The sequence below is a fragment of the Stigmatopora argus genome, chromosome 8, assembly GCF_051989625.1.
Source record: "Stigmatopora argus isolate UIUO_Sarg chromosome 8, RoL_Sarg_1.0, whole genome shotgun sequence".
NCBI lineage: Eukaryota > Metazoa > Chordata > Actinopteri > Syngnathiformes > Syngnathidae > Stigmatopora > Stigmatopora argus.
This window is the reverse complement of record NC_135394.1, coordinates 5,243,343-5,264,229: the sequence shown is the minus strand read 5'-3', so window position 1 is coordinate 5,264,229 and position 20,887 is coordinate 5,243,343. Positions and strand designations below refer to the sequence as shown.

At 39.7% G+C, this 20,887-nt stretch overlaps 2 protein-coding genes across 7 annotated transcripts in view; one reads left to right on the top strand and one right to left on the bottom strand.

Moving 5' to 3' along the window:
* Positions 1–469: 469 nt before the first annotated feature.
* tdrd5 (tudor domain containing 5) lies at positions 470–11,946 on the bottom strand. 5 transcript variants are annotated; one of them, XM_077606885.1, is made up of 18 exons: positions 10,818–11,946; positions 8,412–8,645; positions 8,152–8,336; positions 7,782–8,043; positions 6,904–7,034; positions 6,731–6,814; positions 6,073–6,129; positions 5,751–5,913; positions 5,505–5,653; positions 4,912–5,123; positions 4,625–4,834; positions 4,485–4,551; positions 3,921–4,121; positions 3,156–3,311; positions 2,996–3,061; positions 2,738–2,816; positions 1,845–2,522; positions 470–1,742 (listed from the first exon to the last, which is right to left on the bottom strand). In XM_077606885.1, exons 1-17 carry the CDS (start codon positions 10,912–10,914, stop codon positions 1,861–1,863), a joined length of 3,015 nt encoding a protein of 1,004 aa, XP_077463011.1. In that variant the 5' UTR covers positions 10,915–11,946; the 3' UTR covers positions 470–1,742; positions 1,845–1,860. The 5 variants fall into 5 exon arrangements, with proteins under 5 accessions (XP_077463011.1, XP_077463012.1, XP_077463013.1 ...); XM_077606886.1 differs by having other exon boundaries at positions 6,904–7,031; XM_077606887.1 differs by having other exon boundaries at positions 6,904–6,971.
* crb1 (crumbs cell polarity complex component 1) overlaps positions 9,630–20,887 on the top strand; it is a 24,244-nt gene continuing 12,986 nt past the window's right edge. The window contains exons 1-9 of one of the 2 annotated variants that reach the window (XM_077606883.1): positions 9,630–9,721; positions 9,817–9,874; positions 10,844–11,082; positions 13,783–14,019; positions 15,307–15,502; positions 15,638–15,732; positions 16,373–16,555; positions 17,976–18,932; positions 20,265–20,815. In XM_077606883.1, the coding sequence (XP_077463009.1) occupies positions 11,007–11,082; positions 13,783–14,019; positions 15,307–15,502; positions 15,638–15,732; positions 16,373–16,555; positions 17,976–18,932; positions 20,265–20,815 (2,295 nt within the window). In that variant the 5' untranslated portion in view covers positions 9,630–9,721; positions 9,817–9,874; positions 10,844–11,006. Of the gene's footprint in view, positions 9,722–9,816; positions 9,875–10,843; positions 11,083–13,782; positions 14,020–15,306; positions 15,503–15,637; positions 15,733–16,372; positions 16,556–16,918; positions 17,116–17,975; positions 18,933–20,264; positions 20,816–20,887 lie in introns of those variants that run through there. The other variant, XM_077606884.1, reaches the window with a different exon arrangement.

Below are 20,887 nucleotides of genomic sequence, written 5' to 3'. Positions count from 1 at the left end.
GGCAGTCCCTTACAAGTTTCTCGCTAACTCCAAACTTTCTTTCTGCTGCTCGAGTACCGTTTTCAGCTGCATATTTCACTCTTTGAAAATAACATGTGAAATGATATTATAATGTGTTAATAATTTCACATACATATTTGTCGCACCACAGTATAAGTCGCACCCCCGGGCAAACTATGGAAAAAAAACTGCGACTTATAATCCGAAAAATACGGTAGGTATTTTTAATTTTTTTTCCCAGTACAGGTGATTATAATGACCCATTTAATAAGCTAATTGATAGAAGGAAGCAGTGATGCAGAGTATTAATTGACTGGGTACTGTAGGGGTGCCCAACTCACTACATTACCTTACGGATCTTTTATCACGAAATTGTTTATTAGCATACTGCTACAATTAAGTACACGGATGTCATAAATCTAACGTTGGATGCAATAACTGAGCAACCATTATATACACACAAACTACGTGCAGTCCAACATGCGTTTTTTTATTTTGATATCCTTTAAACATACAATGAACATCTACACACTTCTGTTCATACGGAAAGTTTTTGTAGCACGTGGTTTGTCATGTGCATAAATGTGACCAATCTATTATGTGTAAAAGCCTTTCTACCAGTAAACTATCTAGAACAACTCGATAAAGATCTTTTTCAAGAGGAAAAATAGAAAGAATCACTCAAAACAGCATGATCAGAATTTACCTTTCGCCAGTAAACAAATTGTACAACACAAAGATTTTTTCCAGGCAGGACTGAAAGATCAACATTCAAAACTATGCATTCGGGATTAACACCTTCTTTGTGAGCATGGGTTTGTAAGCATACTGGGGACTCATTTTCCTGTGCAGCACAAATCTAGACACACCCCTCAATTCAATTTGAATAGACGTCGAGCACCTTCAATGGCAAACATCGAGTTAAGTCTGACCAAGTCATTATAATAATTACTTGCGTGACCGGATGTTTGGTCGACGGACGTTTGGTCGACGGACACTTGGTCCCCGGACGTTTCGTCAAACGGACGTTTGACCAAGTGTCCGACGACCAAACGTCCGGGTACCATTACTTGACACTGCAGTGACTTTGCAGTAATTTAGTATTAATTGAAAACTTTTCATTCATTAATTTTGCGATTGGCATGGCCATTAATTCAGGGGGTCCCCTGCTAGGTGCCGGTAGTTGGCTAGGATAGGCTCCAGCATCCCGTGCAACCCTTGTAAAGATAAGCGGTACAGAAAATTAATGAATGAATAAAAACTTTTTCTTTTCTTTTTAAATTTACGATGTATGGTGCAGTCAAATGTTTAAATCGGAATTTGGTGCAACACTATAGGAAACTTTTGGTTCATTGTCCAGTGGGGCCTATTTATCAACAAATTGTTGGGTGTGGCTTATTGTCTGACCAATGCTGTAGTTAAATTATGTGCCAATAAAAACTAGGTGGAATTTTACAATACGCATTCCAATTTTGCTATTAATCATCTAAAAAAAAATAACTCAATAAGTTGACGTTGTACATATCAATGTTAGCAAACTGTTGAACTTGGCCTCTTTTTTAAACTTATTGTTTGACTTTTTATACCTACCATGTGCCGTGGTGAACTGATTAAAAAAACATTCTGCTTCAATGCAAAATCCAAATAGAAAAAGATGTGCAGTAGCATTACTAAAACGAGTCAAACTTAACATGTCGTCACATTGCAACGAGCTCCTCTCTCCTCTTCTTCATGTTCCCAACCTGTTAATGCACAGTAAATGACCAATGCTTTAGTAAATTTGGTTGTGTTTACATTACTTTAACTTTTACAATTGGTGCAACTGCTGTATGTAAGGCACTTACCTTCCACACCTGAATTTTACATATTCTCTCTCGTCACCGGACGTTTCGTCGAAAGACGTTTGGTCGACTGGATGTTTGGTCGACCGGCTGTTTGGTAGAACGGATGGGCGTCGACCGGACGTTTGGTCGACTGGATGTTTGATCGACCGGATATTTGGTAGAACGGATGGGCGTCGACCGGACGTTTGGTCGACTGGATGTTTGGTCGACCGGCTGTTTGGTAGAACGGATGGGCGTCGACCGGACGTTTGGTCGACTGGATGTTTGGTCGACCGGATGTTTGGTAGAAGGGATGGGCGTCGACCGGACGTTTGGTCGACTGGATGTTTGGTCGACCGGCTGTTTGGTAGAACGGATGGGCGTCGACCGGACGTTTGGTCGACTGGATGTTTGGTCGACCGGCTGTTTGGTAGAACGGATGGGCGTCGACCGGACGTTTGGTCGACTGGATGTTTGGTCGACCGGATGTTTGGTAGAAGGGATGGGCGTCGACCGGACGTTTGGTCGACTGGATGTTTGGTCGACCGGCTGTTTGGTAGAACGGATGGGCGTCGACCGGACGTTTGGTCGACTGGATGTTTGGTCGACCGGATGTTTGGTAGAATGGATGGGCGTCGACCGGACATTTGGTAGAACGGACGGGCCGTCGACCGGACGTTTGGTCGCCAGGTTCGCTCGCTGTCATATTATGAGAGAGAGACAGAGAGTTTACTGTTGAAAGCGAGCAACCAGGTAATCTCTCGCTCTCAAAATTATAATCATGAGAGAGAGAGAGAGAGAGAGAGAGAGAGAGAGAGAGAGAGAGAGAGAGAGAGAGAGAGAGAGAGAGAGAGAGAGAGAGAACGTCGGCGAAACGTCTTTCGGCGAATCGTCCGAGTACCGTTTTTACCTACCCTGAAAGACTGGGTCATTGATTTTCTCATGTGGCCCCATCCCAATAAACTCCAGTTTTTCTTCCATATGTGAAGGATTCTAAAGAGCATCAAAATAATTACATTTCTTCTAAAACATTTTTCCCAATCGGTATCCGTTTGCCAGCTTTAGTATTTAGTCATGCCCTCGCCCAGCCCGTGAAAAATGAGGAACACTGCTCAAAATCATGCTAGATTTCAACTTTTGCTCACAGGAATAATAAAAATAGTGAATAGTACCTGGTAATTTACGCTGATGCTTTGGTTTTCAATCAACTCTAAGGCTGGCATTTCATTGTCTTCAACCTACAAAACAATTAAGATTGAGATAAGGTGATTATAACAAACAAACAAAAAACATTCAGTCTCAGGAAAGCTAAAATAATTACAAAAGATTTACATCAAAAAATGTGTGCTGAATAAAGATTTCCTCCACTGTGATTGGCAATGACTGATTAGATGTTTTAACTGATTGAGTGGTCTCCTCTTTAACTTCTGGCAAGTAAAATGTGCCCTCCCCTAAGTACAGACTTAAAGGGTTGATATGGTCACACATCTGGAAAAAAAAAAGAAAGTTGTGAGTATATAAGCAGGTTAAGTGTTATAATACCATGGTACAAAAAGACATTTAGACATTTTTAAAGGTGCAACATGATTGACAGGTAATTTTTTTTTAAGTGTTGCAGTCTACATTATATACTTTGTTTTTGCCTTGAGTTGTCCGGGCCAGGTATACAGTACCAGGTATTTGCGAACAATAATATTTTCAGAGCTCAAATCCGATCACATCTTCATGTGTTTTTGGCACCGTCACGCTTTTCGGCTATTGTAAATTCCTGAGTGGTCCTAAGTCTCTTTAGAAATCAAAGATACTACAAAAATATCGCGTAATATTTGTAAATAATATTTCTCCAGAAGGTACCAGCTGGGCCTGCTTTAATCATTTCCTGGCTGCATTACTTTTGAGTTATTTTTAAATTGTCTAAAAATATAGCTATTAGGTTGTCATCACCAAAATATGATACTTGAAAAAATAGGGTCAAAGTAAAAATAATAATAATAATCTATATCCTGACACTTAATTTCTTTTCCTACAGCATACCTTTGAGAAAAAGAGGAAAAATACTTTGATGCCACATTGATACTGCATCATTGTAATACTTACTACTTTACTGGCAGAGGGGCTGCAGGCCTCCCCATAGTCTTGGTTGATAAGGACACGATGGATGAAGATATCCTCTTCAGTGTGGGTATCAGAAAGGTAGAGTAGGAGCACGTCTCCAGCATAGCAGACCACACCGGCCATGAGGGAATGATTACAGCAAAGACTAACAAACGAAGAAATAGCCTCGGAAGTCCAGGTACCCTGGGAATCACAAATCCGAGTAGAGGTTAGCCACCTGCAGCTTGACACTTTTTATATTATTATATTTTTGTTTGAATCGTGTTGTGTGTATTTTGAATTTATCTTTGAACAATATAAAAGCAAAGCCCTTATGGACGAAAATCGTATTTAATTAACTAATCAACTGATGCCTACAGAATGGAAAATATCTATTCATTGTACTAAAAAAAATCATGCCAGTTAAGTGATTAAATATGTGCCGTGTTGTATTTGTACGGTTTATTATCACTTAATAAGGCGAATTGCAATCAATAATAAGGGGAGCAATTGGCCGAGGTTGACTTATGATACTTCAAAGTAAAACTTCCCAAACTGAAGACTTACACTGGTCGGTTTGATTCCGAAAAGTGATGATGGAACAGCTTGTGCTGGAAGAATGTTAAAGTATGCCCTAAGACAAAAACATCCAGTTCAGCTGTAAAACCTGCACTGTATGATCATGAGTATTGTGATAAGGTCTCTACTTCAGGAACATCAGGTGAGCGGTGTGCACAGTGGTGACCATGCCAAAGTCCACATGGTACACCTCAACGCTGGTGGGACTGATGACCTGGTGAATCACCCCTCGGGAAAACAACATGCCCTTGGATGAAGCGCAGCAGACTTGCCCTCGCCGAACAAATTCTTTGGGGAGGCGGTATCGCTCTGACACGTCAGGGGAGGAGTAACATTCTCTGGACGGAGACAAGATTGGTGCACACATCAAATTCTGCAAATGGGAAAATGGAATCTGTCACTAACATGATCTTACCTCATCTCTACCTTCATGTTCTCAAATGTTCGGGTCTCCCAGCCTTCGATGAAGGCGATGTAGAAGAGTGCTGGGGACTCCACGTGTACCACTCGGACTGGTGACACCTCAAAAGCATCATGTGTTGTCGGCCGTTTAAGATGTTGATTCTGCAGAGCGTCCAGAGGCACGGTGGTGTGACACACGGAGATAGATGCGCACAGTTCAAATATCTGAATAAAGACACAAACACATTTGTAGCAAATTACAGAAAGGAGAAATTTTCTAAATTTATTTCATATTTTTTTCTAGCATGCACATTTGTCACAGCCAACATTTTAACAATCTTTCGGGACATGGGGGTGCTGGATCCTATCTCAGCTGAGCGCGGACAAAAGGAGGTCTACAGCCGAAACTGGTCCCCAGTCAGTTGTGGATTAGACACAACCATTCTTACCCACAATTACACTGCTTCTGAGTGGGATTTGATCCTATGCCAGTCACGCGAACATACCACTATCCCATCAGTGACCAGGATATCACTAAATATACTTTTAATCAAATGGTATAAATAAAATAAAATTTATAAAGCACTTTGAAAAGGTAACATTTACCTCTTCTTGCTTCACCTGATGCGCCATTGTCAATTGTTCGTCATCTTTATTCTCATCCTGTGATTCGCTGTGCCCATCGTCACTTCCACATTCCCAAAGAGACTCTGTAGTGGAAAAACCAGTCTCCGGCTGGTTTGCAACGGGATCATCTTCAAATTTAAACAAATGTGTTTTTCTTACTCCCAGCATGAACCAAAATTAAATATTCAAGTAGAAAAAATTGCAACTGCCCAATAACTAACCTACCTGAGTGTAATGGGGCAGAGACCTGAATGTTGTTAACGGTCCAATTGAGTTTACCGTCCTCGTCTACGCATCGTATATCGACAATGTCACTGATGGAGTCAACCAGCTCAGTGACACTGACGTAGCCGTTTTTTTTCAGTGGTAACTCCTCATCCCAGAACCTCTGTGAATATATTTAAGACAATTCCAAAATGGACAGCGCTATTCTACTTAAAAACATGCAAACGATTGAAATTTACTGGTTGGGATGAAAATCTTGGATACGCACAACTTAATGGATTTTTCAAACATGTTCGTATGCACTGGTAAACTATTATCTTACTTTGTACTCTTCCGAGAGATTGGAGACTGATATTTCACAGCTACTTTGACTGATGACCTGACAGCAAAAAAAAATTCATACAAGACTTCACATTTAACAAAGAAATATACAGTAAAGTCAAATAGTACATACTTTCCACGTACACAGAATTGAAATCTCAGAAAGGAGGTCTATATGTATTTTTTTCATACATTATTTACTGCTCATTTAACAAACCTAAGATGACATCCATATGATGTTTACCCTTTAATAAATCGAATTTAATTTTCATCTCTTATTCCTTCTGTCACTAGGTTAAACAGTAAGAAACCAATTTAATACAATCACTGAGAAACCATAAAACTTACTATTTATCTGTGAAATTTTCATATATTTGGCCAAGTTAAAAGTGGTAATCTGTGCTGCTTGCGTGATCAATCACTGGTAGTACATAACTCATATCGAAGCTACATACCATAACGGTAAGTTTATGCCATTTTGGAAAGGGATAATCTTGTTTATTTTCATTGTTAATGAAGTCTAAGTTATACATCTCAAAATGTTGTATTTATCAATTAATTAATACAAATATCAACCATTTTGGGTTTGTATATAATATTTTGATGTTATAGTGATTAGCCAAGTGTACAAATGTTTGGCATCAAGAATGTTGTCTGACCTTGAGCAGTTTCTCTTTAAACTTGTGACAAATGGCGGCAGCAAGTCCATTTTCAACAATCTTCAGACGGAACTGTTCTTGCCGCTTATAACAATGAAAAAAAACATAATTAGCAAAACATCCATCAGAAATCCTCACGCACATTCTAACTCACGATTGATTCAGAAACAGACCTTTAGGGATCTCTCATGGAAGTGTTGGCCTTTAGGGCAAAGCAGAGCTTGAGGTTCCGGATTCCTGTCTGTCAATTGCAGATTATCATTGAATTCTGATGAACATTCATTGCCAGAACTTCCAGCGGCTACTGATCCAAAAGAGGAAAACAGAGGTGTATTTTTTGGGGGGGAAAATAAGGCATCGTCCAGTGTAGTGTCGGAGCTGTTCAGAGGGAGAGGCATCTTGTCCATATCAGATATGAAACTACCTTCCGTATGTGGTCTCTGATTTTTGTGACTATTCGAACTACAAAAGAGCCTTTAAGTTTCAATCTGGATGGGCTAAAAATCAGATTTTGATTTCTAGTCTGAACAATGATTAAAGCACCAGGTCTCGATTACATATATCTCCTAATACTTAGTTTATCGCGTTTAATAGGTCTGAAGACCTGCCGCAATAGGTGAATATCCGCAATGTAGGGACCGTGATTTTATGGTGGCTAGTCAACATTATTTGCACTGTTAAACCGTCTCTGTGCTCTTATTTAACTCCCTAAGTTAGACACTACCCTCTAAGGCCGGTGTCTCAAACTGATTCCGCCAAGGGCCGCAGTGGGTCCTGGTTTTTGTTCCAACCGATCCAGTGCCGATATTTTAACCAATCAGGTGTCTTCTAAAATAAGTAGCACCTGGCTGCAATCAAATAATTAACTGATTACACTTGCAAAAGGTATCTTCTTGTTGAGTTGGAATGAAAACCTGTACCCACTGCGGCCCTTTGAGGACCGGTTTGAGACCACTGCTCTAAGGGCAAGTAAAATAATCTTCAATGCAAATGATTGCTGTCAATGGCAAAACAAAGAGATGAGCAATATTTCCAAGAATATATTTTATACCTTGGAATTTTCTTGGGATCTCCACACTTGCATTCATTGTGGTCGGTACTGCCCTGTGGCTCTGCTGCATGTTAAATGGTCTGGGCATCATTTGCTCTCGTAGAGTCAGAATGGAGCCATATCTGCCCTGTTGAATCGTGACTAGATCTGTAGCAGCTTCCAGCATCTCTCCAATAGAGTGGAATCCCAAATCATGCACAAGCAACATGGATCCAAAGCGTTGACGAAAGCTGGTCTCTAGTTCTGATAACCGTAAAGGACCCTAGAACAGTATTTCGAATAAATGTCTGGACATACTTCATTATTTGTGGCCTGATACCGTGAATTTAAGAGTTTAAATGTTACGTAATTTAGTTTGCTGTGGTTATACCTGTGAGAGGAGGAGGCGTAGCTGTGCCCTAAACTGGGGAGGAATCGCCAGAGGAGCAGCACCTCGCCTGGGAGGAACCACTTTTGACTGGTGACTGTTGCGGAATTTCCGTCTGTTGCCTGCAACGGATGTACGCTGCTTTGATACCAGCTTCTCAATATGCCGCGTGGACTCGTGGCCAACAGCTGCCAACAGAAAGATAGCCTTCAAAATATTCACACGTACAAACAGTAAATACGGACTTTCCAACTCTTATTTACCTTTCAATATTGTCCTCCCATCCTCTTTCAAATGAACTGACACCACATCAGGCATCTCATATACCATGTCCATGACATTTCGGAAGCCCAGAGGTTTCAGAGGCAGAGGATGGCCAATCATAGTTTCGTAGTCTCTTCTTAACATGTCAGCGTCCATATCCACTCCAGAGGAAATGAGTAAAGAGTGGATATTCTTCCTCAGCTTTTCCAACATGCTGTCGTGGTTCATCTTGCCTGGAGACATTTAGAGCAGGACAGGAAAACATGACCAGACTGTGCAAAATAGTACCAAGCAAGTTTATCATCTTGCAATGACTGGATTTCCAGTTCCTTGCTTTGATTCTAGATCCAAACGATTTAAGATTTTCTACATTTTATGCTGCAATTTATTGGAGGTTTGTCTGGAAAATATTGGGGTTTTTATCTCATACAATGCTTCTATCAAATAATTTGAATTCTCAACTTTTTGGAACAGAAATAAGTGAAGTTTCTCAATATTATAAACTGGTTTCATTTACACGTGCAATTTACGGATGACAGTATATCGATGAATATACATTGTGTACTATTTAGTTGAGTATTTTCTTATACCGACGAGTCTAACAGCAGAGCCAAATGCACCGCTGAATTTCTGAGCTCCAGAAATTTTTCTAAGTGTGAGCACCACACACTTCGGCGGGGGTTTTCCCCGAGCCTATCCGAGGATAGGCTCACATGAGCGGATATGGGTTGCTGAAGCCCCCGCTGAGTTCCCGAGCTCCAGAAATTTTTCTAAGTGTGAGCACCACACACATCAACGGTGTTTTCCAACATGCCTGTCCGAGGATAGTGACACAAAGCGATTATAGTGAAGGATTCCGATACAAGTTGAATACACGGATCGGATCGGACAAACTTGAACTTTTTTTTTAGCAAGATCTGAGGCCTTCGTTATTCATGCGCGACCAAAATACGACTTGGGGAACACTTCTTGCTTCATCAAAATCCACTGGTAAACGGCATTCATATTTTATGAGCACGGTTTAATTCGAATATAGTTACAATTACATCCTCAAATGTACACGTTGTAGTTAGTGGAAATTCATTGCATGCTCACATACAAATGATCACACGCGCTTATAGTTAGCAAACGCATGGGCGCCTTTCTATGGTGACAAATGATAAAATGTATAGTTAAAAAGATATGTAACAAATGTGCTACAATTACATATGAGGTCTTCTACGACAACTAAGACAACTTGTGGCGAACGCATCGTGTCTGAATAGACGTTGACTCCCCAAATCCTTTAATTGGGAACAGTTTGGCACCAGTGAGTCCATTTTTTAAATTTGTATATTCATTTTAGGCAAGTCATCCTTTGTTCACAAAGATGTAATTGTGAACGATGCTCTTTGCTTACCTTAGGTTGATGATGGGGTGAGATTTTATTGAAGAGCTCGCCGAGAAAATTGAAAATGTACAGGTGCGTGTGCAAAGATTGCTGAAGGTATCAATTTAGCTGGCCTAAAGTGCCTGATTAGAATAACAATCATTCGTCTCTGGCACTTCATTAGCCAGCTAAAACGTGTTCAATATTAACCAAAACACTATAGATTTACAAACCTGGTGATTTCAATATCATGAATAATATATTGTAAGTAGCTGTGATATATTTAATTGATCATCATTCACAACTAACTTGTGAATGTTATGGAATAATTAGGTGTAAAGGTCTTTTGTAGTTGGAAAAGCATTTAACTTAAATGAAAACACTCAACAGGTGTACTATAAATTCAATAATACATGTTCTGACTCATTTTTATTCCTCTGGTAAAACAAACAATAAAAAAAAACATAAAAATGGAAATCCAATATATACTGACTCGTGCCCAGTTACTATATGCATTCTATAATACAAAAGACTTAACAAGATCTTAGCGACCTCTGCTGGAGGCTGTTGATCATTGCTGCTGGTAAGTTCGACCACCAGCTTTACTGGAGATCCAGCAAAAGATTAAGTTCTCAGTTCAAAGTGCATCTGAAGATAGATCATCAAACTCAATTGATTAAAATCATACGCCAGAATATAATGTCCTTCTTTACCATAAAAGTAAAGTAAAAGGCTTGAAGTCAGGGCCCTCATTTTGTTTTCACCAGAATGACCAAACACCCCCCACCCAGTCTAGAAGTCTAGTTAGTTGTAATTTAAAAAAAATCTAATTAAATATTTTTTTTATTTTTTTTAAATAACAAAATAAAAAATAAATATATAAAATATACGGTACTCAGTGTGATTTTTTTTCTTTTAACGTGTTTCTTTTTTTAACTTTTATTGTGCCTTTTTAGTATTTTTATAAAATGAACTATTAATTATTTCACTGAATGACTTAAAACCCCTCCCTTAAGGAAGAACCACACCTCCTTACCCACCACACTCTTTATTCCTTGCCAGATGGAGGGTCCTGTTGGTCCTTTAGCGTGGAAGAAAAGCGTGTTGAAGTGGTTCTGGAGGTGACACCACATGAGACACTGCAGGCAGCAGCATCATCAGATAAATCTCCTGTATCACAGCACACTGAGGCTCAAGACAAGCAGGATGGTTCCCTGTCCTGAGTATGGATGTACTTTATCATTTCAGTTTCAAATCACTTACCTGGAAAATTTTGATCTCTTCACTGATTTTGATCCATGGTAAGGGATTTCTCTGTCTTATTCAACCTGTTTGTTGTCCACAAGAACCCGTGTTTACACATGCTGCGTGTCAACAAAAATGTGCGTAACAACCAAGCATTTTCAGCTTGGAGTGACGCATCAGCAATGTTTTCTTATTAATTGAGATGTTTATCAGCTTACAGGAAATGTGTCTAACGATGCATTGCATTATAACAAATATAAGGATGCAATGAGATATTTTGGATGATTTTTCCTTAAAAAACTAGGCTACTACTCCCACACTTTGTACAAGGAATATAAAGTACATGCAAACTTCTAAGTGTCTTTGTTTCAAAATATTATTGTGGCTTTCATTTATTAGCTGCTGCAAATGCTTGATTAGAATATCTATTGCAAGGCTGTGAGTTGACATTGTCAACAGTGATGATGACTGAAACAACACTGACAATTAATGACGGAGGAGGTGGGGCGGCTCATGCATGGGTAAAAGGCAGGGACAGAAGGCAGACACTATACATCTTTGAAACACTGCAATCCACCCATGTTCTTATCATCCCTGAACCACACAAGATGACAAGCTGATACGTCAGCATTTACGCAACAGGCTGAAAGAGATGTCCGGTGCCCCATATGTGGCATTTGAGGGTCTCAAGATAGGGCCAAACAAAGACCCTAGAGTCAATTTACATTTAAAAAGACGTGCTGTGGCAGGAGATGTGTCACTGGTTGGAACTGTCTCTGATCTTTGAATCCAGTGAAATCTGCTCCTGGGGGATTGTGAAAGGCCACTTGACCACCTGTTTCAAGCTCCTCTGATATAAATTACTGATCATTTCTACTGGCTATTAGCTTTGCAGGCTACACAACTCATTTCCTCACTAGATATTACACATAAGCAAAGAAAGAAGTTTAGTCACAATAAGCAATTGTAATTCAATATACATCATTCGCTCACATAAGTCATAATTTAACATATCACCTTTTGAAGATACCCTTAACCTCCACTCAATGGATATTAATTCTGTCATAACACAGGATATACCACACCAAATAGTATGTTATTTAATGATGAAAGAAACAACAACTACAACAAAACACGTCGTTAAATAGAACAAATATATATTTCCCTCATTTTCTTCATCATGTCGAGACAGAGCTGCTCTTGGTGACCATTGCAAGCTCTTTAAATCTGCCCATCCTTCACTAATCATGAGGCACACGTGCCTCTTGTTTTGCACTCAACCTGATTGGACACTTGAAGTAGGATTACTGTGCCTACACTTGCACGCCGGAGCTTCGTCATTATGGAGCAAATTCGATCATACTTGTCATGCAAGACACACTTCATATCTATGCAACAACCACTTTGCTGCCCTCAACAATCAAAGGAAATAGTCAACAGTGTTTATCTATTTGTATGCAATACTACCTTACTTGATTCTGGGTCCCTTTGGGTCCTAAATGTGTCATGACGAGCATTTATTCTGTTTTATTCAATTTTATCTGCATGAAACACATTCTGTGCCTTGTAATAAGCTAGGAACCAGTTCAGGGTATATCTTGCCTCCTGCCCATAGTCAGCAGAGATAGGCTCCAACACCCTTGAGTTTGTCTAGGCAATATAGAGGATTAATGAATTCATTATACGCATTTGATGGGGGCATAGTAGGAACTACAATACAGGCACCATTTTTGCATCCCAAAGCCCTCAACTGCTCACTTAAAGAACTTGGTACACAGCAAATCAACAACAACAGCAAGTGTATTCATTTATTATTATTATTATTTATAACTAAAGGCGACTTCAATCAGTTTCAACTGTGCTATTCAGTGTGGAATAGATAAAACCAAAATTCCTCCATGTTTCCAGTTAGTTCAGTTCTTTTCTTCTATTTACATTCTGCTATTTACTTTATTTTGGATCCTGAAAATATATTCAAAACTATTTTCTCGACGGTAAACCGATTTCCATGTGGTCATTAAATGGGATTTGAATATGCAACAACTGTGTTGTCAATGTTTTTCAGAGCAGTTTTTCAATGTGTAATGAACACTCATTCATTCATTTTCTGAACAGCTTATCCTCCCAAGGGTCGTGGGGGGTGCAGGAGCCTATCCCAGGGGTCTTCGGGCAACAGGTGGGGGGATACCCTGAATTGGTGGCTAGCCAATCACAATGCAATTAATATTGTATTTTAATTATTTTGGGTAATTTTTCTAAATCTATGAGAGAAAAATTAAAAGCACCCCCGTGACTCTGTGAGGATAAATGAATTTATTTACTATTCAACTAACCGACCTGAAGAAAATTGTCTGGTGATCCTCTAATTAGTATTTCAGGGGAGGGTTGACTTAGGTGAAGAGCTCCAGGCCACTTTCACTGGAAAATTAACATAAAAAAGTGGAAAAGCCTGAAATCACAAGTTGTTAAGGGCTTTATATTTATAGACCTTGCTTTGCCAAGAAACATCACTTCATAAACCTCTGGAAAGATGAAAGATTCATTGTGCCAGGGGCAATGAAATCAAAATAGAAAACAAATTATTTAATGTGTGGCGAGGGGACTGATTGACTTTGATTTAACCATCTTTTGTTTCCAGCATGGCCCAAAAATATGGTATTTCTCTATATTTATTTATATAGATGATATATGTACTATGGTAGAGGTGATACTAATTGAAAAAAAATATTCAGTAATGATATATAATTTGTTTATAGGTACAACGCTTTTAGGGCTTCCTCCTGCTGTGGACCCCTGCACGCCAAATCCTTGCCAAAACCAAGCTTTGTGTGAAAGGCGTGAGCGTGGCTATGCATGCTTCTGTGTGCCAGGTTTCCAGGGTGCCCACTGTCACATTGATGTCAATGAATGTATTTCCCAGCCCTGCATAAACGGAGGCTCCTGTATGGACAAAGTGGGACACTACTATTGTCTGTGTCCCCCTGGGTTTACTGGTAAGCAACATATAGAGTACAAACTTCTTCAGGACAGTATTAATAGTATTGATTATGAATGCATTTGATGTCTGTGGACATCAAATTGTATTGTCTATAGATAATAAAGAATATAATACCTATATGTTAATATCTATGTACACAAAGGATGTTTTTTTTTACTTCCTTTCATAAACAAGGTGATTTTCAAATACTACTTAGTATATTTATATATCCAGATATGTTTCCATTTTTTTGTCTATGTTCGATGATGTACATGGATATATCACTGCCAACTATTAGCCACAGATTCTGTAGTGAAGGGTTTTTTGATCGCCTTAGGATTAACTTAAGCATGTCTTTCTTTAACATCTTTGCACCTTAACAACGTCAAACTTTGCAACATGCCTCGACTTATGCTGTTCTTGTACAATAGGATGACCGACCAATTGCTTGGGTTTTAAATTTTAAACAAAAAAAAGAAACATAAATGAAAACTAAATAACATAAATGCAATACCTATATTTCTTCATACATACACAAGTTAGGAAAATATTGAAATATGAAAGTTACACCTTTTAAAATAGGTAGTTACTTTTCAATAACCCCACATTCACTAATACCTCAGCCACTTCGCAGATTGACTTTAGTTACCACATCACAGCTTAGATCCGCCAAATATATGTATAAAGTTGATAGTGTAGGAACATGAAATGAGTCAAAAAGACAAAATTGGAGAGTGTTTCACTGGGCACTATGGGCAGTGTCTACCTTCAGGAGTTAAATAATAGTACAGAGAAGCTTTAAAAAGTGGGAATAATATTAAATAGACACCATAAAACACTGTCACTACATCGCAGTTATTCACCTATTGCGCAAGGTCTTGGGAGCTAGTAATCGCGATAAACGAGGTATGACTGTATATACAAAGTTCAATTACGAAATTCGCTCAAAACAACTCAAATTGGGGCCGTGGACAACAACCCACTGCACCTGTGTCAAGAACCGCTTCTGCATATCTTAAAACATGAGCCATAGTCCACAGAGAGCTTCTATTGACAACATCAGAATGAGCTTGTTCAATTTTATCAGCCAAAAACATGGGCCAAACATTTCCAAAGCTTTGATTATAGCATGGAGCACAATGAAGGCATTCATCATCAAGTGAAGTGACACCATAACATTGACAATATTGTTTGTTGTTGCTGCAGACTTCTGTAGCGTAAAAGCATGGATGATCACAGGCAATCCACATAAAAGCCTCTATTATTTTGTAGTCTGACATTCGCGTTGCTCATTGTGTCTAAGGGGCCACTTGTGGGGTACAGATTGATGAGTGTCAATCACAGCTGTGTCTCAATGGTGGCAGTTGCCACGACAACGCTGATGGCTTCATTTGCACCTGCCTGGCCGGTTTCCAAGGACACCGGTGCGAAATCAACATCAATGAGTGTCAAGACGAGCCTTGCCCAAATGGAGCTCCGTGTTCAAATGGAGTGAATGGGTAAGAGGAGCCTTCTGAGGTATTATAATCATATTGCACAAACGTGATTACTATGCAAAGATGGTTTTATATGTTGAGTGTGTCGCAGGTCGGCCGTGACGGCTCATAAACTGTGTTTGCTACTTTTACTTGTAGACTATGTGGGAGGGAGCGCTGTCACTCTCAGCCCTGCTTTAACAGCGCCACCTGTGTGGAGATTCAGGGTCATTACACCTGTCAATGCTTGCCAGGTAAACTTTGCTTGAATATTGAGTCTATTACGTACATGGGTTGAATTTATCGTAACTGCATGGATATTGCAATAAATGGAAATTTCCTCAACAAGTTGCACTTTTTAGTGTGTGACTATTATTATGTTACATTGGGCAATTTGACTTTTTATTGGTTTAGAACTAGCAGCTGTTATTAAACAATGGGTGTGGAATCTAGAACTGACCTCAGCTTTTTTTTAGGTCAAAGTTTTTGAACTATTGTAACATTGTTTTAAAAATGTGAAAAACATTTTATTCACAAATATGTGCTTATTTGGAAAACAATTGGATGTGAAAGAAACAGACACCATTAGGTTTTTACAAAGAATATGGCTCAATATCTGCATGAAGTAACAAAATTGTAAATTGGTGAGTTGTGGAGAAAAACATTTAGAGAAAAATAATCAGTTTTAGTTAAAACAGCTCTCAAACATAAAAAAAAAACATTTTTGATTTTTGCCATTTTATAATCCTCTTTTCAGATCATTTAAAGTAATTATAATACATACAGGGCCATCAATAATCAACAATGTTATATTGTGTTGTTGCTTTAGTTTGGTCATTCCATTTAGTGCATTGTTAAACCTAATTAAACCCTTGTTTTGCATCTTCATTTCAGGATTTGAGGGCCAACTCTGCGAACTAGACATCAATGAATGCGGCAGTAATCCATGTTTAAATGAGGGCCGCTGCATTGAGAGGTCGTGGCAGGTTCTTTTTGGCATTGAGCCACTGCTACCCGAACACTACGACCCTCAAAACGCTGCAGGTTACATCTGCAGCTGCCCTTCAGGAACAACAGGTAATCCATCCTGATGAATCCGAACACTGAAATGTTACTTTGAATGCACATTAAGGAAAGCTCAAATAATGGAAAACTTAATAACATCATAAATCAAATTTTTACACCGCATGTGATGGCAATGGACAATAGTACCCGCAATGGTTTGATAAACACTAACATTACATTCTTGGTGCATTGTTCTCAGACTTGTTTACTCCTGGTTACAAAAGCTGATTGTTTTTATTCTACTTTACACAAGACTTGTTTTGCAATGAAGGTAAATGAGTCTGTGGTTAGCGTTGCTCGAAAATGAGCTCCCTGCCAGCAGCACTGACTCAGTAAGGTGGACAAATAGCATTAGTGTAATCCTCAGGATCTGGCTTTGCTGGTCCCCACCTAGTCAGCCCTAGCACGGCTGCACTGAAAAGGGCAAGGAGCAGACCTCCGTTGCAATAGCCTGTGCCCACTCACATTAATATGGTGCACTTAGACATGTTTAGGCATCTCTGGGGTAAAGAGTGACGGCATGATGCGGACACACACACCATGGATATGGGCGGCTCTGTTGCTTGGAACAGGTAATGATAATTAAGTATAGTGGGTAAAGTGTGGTGTAGTGTAGAATCTATTTAACTTATTTATTTTCTCTCTAGCATGGTCTGTGACTGCGGGTAATTACCCTTTATATTGTCATAAGTCTATAGTAAACATGTTTGAGAGCAAGAATGTTAAGAGGATAATACAGACCACAGGAGGGATAAGAAACTACACGGGCAAGTTAACTGGCTATCGTAGGTCTTGTAAAGAAAGTAACACTAATTCTCATAACTAGTTTTGAGTTTGGTGGTATTGTTTTGTATCACTAATATTGGTTTAATCCCTAGAATGACTTTTAAGTCATCAATAGTGAATAAATAGTGTGATTGGTCAAAAAGTAAGTCTATTCTTCATGTATTTTACCTATTTGTGTACTGTAACCTATAGGAGCAACGATTTCAAATGTGTGACCTACTATGGGAGGGAAATATTTACAATTTCAATTATAGTACTTTCCATCTCATGTAACATCTTTAAATGTTAATCATGAAAGAAAAGTCCTTTGCATCATACACGCAGACATACACACTATATATATTTGTGTGTTTATATTCTATTTTATGTTTTTATAGTCATCAAAAAAGGTCGCAATATTTAAATATTCTTGTGTTGCACCTGGTTGGACTGAATATATTTAAAAATCATATAATTTAGTATCTTTGTTTTTACCCATGCCCTGTGATTGGCTGGCAACCAATTCAGGGTGTTCCCCACCTGCTGCCCATAGTTTGCTGGGATAAGCTCCAGCAACCCCCGCAACCCTTGTGAGAATAAGCAGTTAAAATGTCATTTAAAATCTTTTGTACGGTTATATTCCAGTGATTTTAATTATTTTTCACAGGTTCCCTCTGTCAGGAGCTAATGGATCACTGCGATCCTAGCCCCTGCCAGAATGGAGGGCGGTGTGAGAGCCATGATGGGGGCTACACGTGTCACTGCAATAAACAGCATAGGAATGGCCACCTTTATGGAGGCGCAACCTGTGACGTGAAGCTGGTGGGCTGTGACAGCCACGAGTGCCAGAACCGAGGCTGCTGCAATCCCTTCCTGCTGGACGGAACTCACGGCTACACCTGCTCCTGCTCACCCGGGTTTACCGGCCCCCTCTGCAAGACGCCTACCACCTTCTCATTTGAACGTAGTGGCTACCTTCTGCTACAGAGCCCCTTTGTGGATGCTGAGATCTCTTGTAACATCACCCTCAGTTTCAAGACTGCACTGCCAAGGGGTATATTGTTCCATCGGACCATCGGGGGGCTGCTGTTGTGCCTGGAGCTGCAAGAAGGGATGCTTCACCTCACACTGAGAAGACAAGCTTCCACTGGGCTCCAAGTACCGAGTCGAATCGGTGCTTTGGAGCTGTCACACGTGGTCACAGACGGAGAGTGGCACACTATAGAGGCCGTACTCACAAACTGGGTACTCAGTCTGAGACTCTTGGATGATGCAGACAAATGCGACAGGCAGCTTTGTTACAAGGTGGCTGCAGTCCAAAGTAACATGAATGGTCAAGTGTCACCTCCTCAGAACACTTTCATTGGCGGAGTACTAAAAGACTCGAGAGGAGAGCCCTCTAGTCCAGCTTTCATTGGGTGCATGAGGGATGTCTTGGTGGACTGGCAACTGATCGTCCCTGAGGAGTGGCTGAGCGACTCTGCTGTCAATGTTTCCCCTGGCTGCAGCCACCGGGATCGGTGCTTGGATGAACCTTGCCAAAACAATGGGCTGTGTGTCAACCTGTGGCAGAGCTACCAGTGCCAGTGTCCAAGACCTTACGATGGCCAAGACTGTGAGGAGGGTATGTTTTCTTATGAGGGGCTGTGAGAGGGTAATTTGGGATTAACTCTCACCGTAGTCATCATATATAGAGGAGATCAAAACCAAGCGAAACATTCAAGTTAAAATTGAGATGGAAAAAAAATCCTCTAAAAATAATGTTAAAAAAACACAACTAAAACTACATTTAAATGGCACGAAAAGAACTAAAACTAAATAATTGTGGCAAAAATGTCCTTCAATTCTATCGTACCTCTGAATTAATTTCATTAGCGAGCTTTTAGGATTTATTATAAATATATTTATGTCAACTTTACAACAGACGGTTGTTGGCAATAATAGTTCTTTGACCTACTTTTTAATTGCTGAAACATTATTTTTAATTTGCATGCAAGAATTAGATTAAATAGGTTGTTCTCTAACTTTTGACATCACCTCCAAAAATATGTATGTATAATCAGAACTACCAAGATTAAACTACGATTTCTTTGTAGGGCTTAATTTTTGTAATTCATTCATTTATTTTCCTTACCACTTATACTCACAAGGGTGCTGAACCCTATTCCAGCCAAATATGGGCAGTAGGTGGGGTGCCCTCTTAATTGGCTGCCAGCCAATCGCAGGTGATCTACTCAAATACTACTTAAATACTTTTATCTGTTAATTCTGTATATGAAAAGAAAAACAATGCTTAACTAAATGTATTTCAGATAAAATAAATATACAAATTGTGTTTGAATAGAAACCATTCAAAAATATATATTGCAGATGTATTTTACTTCTAATTTAAATACATCTGGAGTGAAATTAACAAATGCATTTAATTAGATATTTAAAGAAAAGTAAAAAAAACACTTATGTACTGCACATTTTATATAGTTAATAGATTTTGGACTTTCTTTGCACACCATGTATGGGAGCCCATGTACCATAAATGGTAGTCAACATACAAGAATTACTGGACTAGATAAAAAACAATGATGAGACTCCACCGAACCCAGGTAAAGAACCACTGATCTGGTACCTCACAATAGGAAAATGTATTCAACTATTTTACTTGTGCTGTACCTCAGAGGATATCTATAGTTGCTTGATTAGATTAGTGATCACACTGTCTGACTGGAAAGCCCACATTCACATACTTATCTTAACATTTATTTCAAGTATTTCATATGAGTGGAATGTCTACATTGTGAGAAGAATGGAAAGGACAATAGAAATATGATTAACATGTCAGCATATTAAGCCTGATCAAGTAGACTATTCTAGACATGGACGTAGTGCCAGAGAACCCACGAATAATGTGTTGGCTCACCATTGCTATAGGAGTATTTGTCTTTGTCCTTACCTTCAGAACATGTGACCGCACGCTTCGGGAGCGAGGACTCACTCAGCTACGCTGCCTTCAATGTCACGGACGACTCAGGTCAGGACCTCTCAATCTCTCTCTTCTTGCGCACACGGAAGCCTGGCGGCCTCCTGCTAGCTGTGGGCAACAGCAGTTGGCAGTTCCTGCACGTGTGGCTGGATAACGGCGTGGTCACAGCTCAGTTCCGGGACTTCGAGAGCCTGACGGGAGAAAGCGCAGTCAATAACGGGGAGGTTCACTTTGTAAATGTGGAGGTGTCCAACGGGCGCATGACTTTGAACGTGGCTGCTCAAAAACAAGCTGAGATAGAGGTCAGCACTGATGGGGTTCTAGCAGGAGACACTGTCTATGTTGGAGGTTTGCTGGAAAGCGATTCCACTGCACTTTATGGGGGTCATTTCAAAGGATGCATCCAAGACCTGCAGATAAACGAGAGGAGGTTGCAGTTTTTTGGTCTAGACTCATCAATGAGAACGTTTCCTTTGGAAGTCATGGAGAACGTGACTGCTGGCTGCTCTGGAGACAATACCTGTGATGTAAGTGGACAAGAATGTCAGTTACATTACATTATTTACATCATGGTTTCGAAGTGAGAATACAGCAGCTCA

Coding starts and splice junctions, on each gene's coding strand:
- tdrd5 (XM_077606885.1), bottom strand. CDS start 10,914: ATGTGGTGTCACCTCCAGAACCACTTCAACACGCTTTTCTTCCACGCT. Junction 8,646..10,817: donor AGGAATAAAGAGTGTGGTGG/GTAAGGAGGTGT, acceptor AAATGTCTCCAG/GCAAGATGAACCACGACAGC. Junction 4,552..4,624: donor GCTCACCTGATGTTCCTGAA/GTAGAGACCTTA, acceptor TTTTTGTCTTAG/GGCATACTTTAACATTCTTC.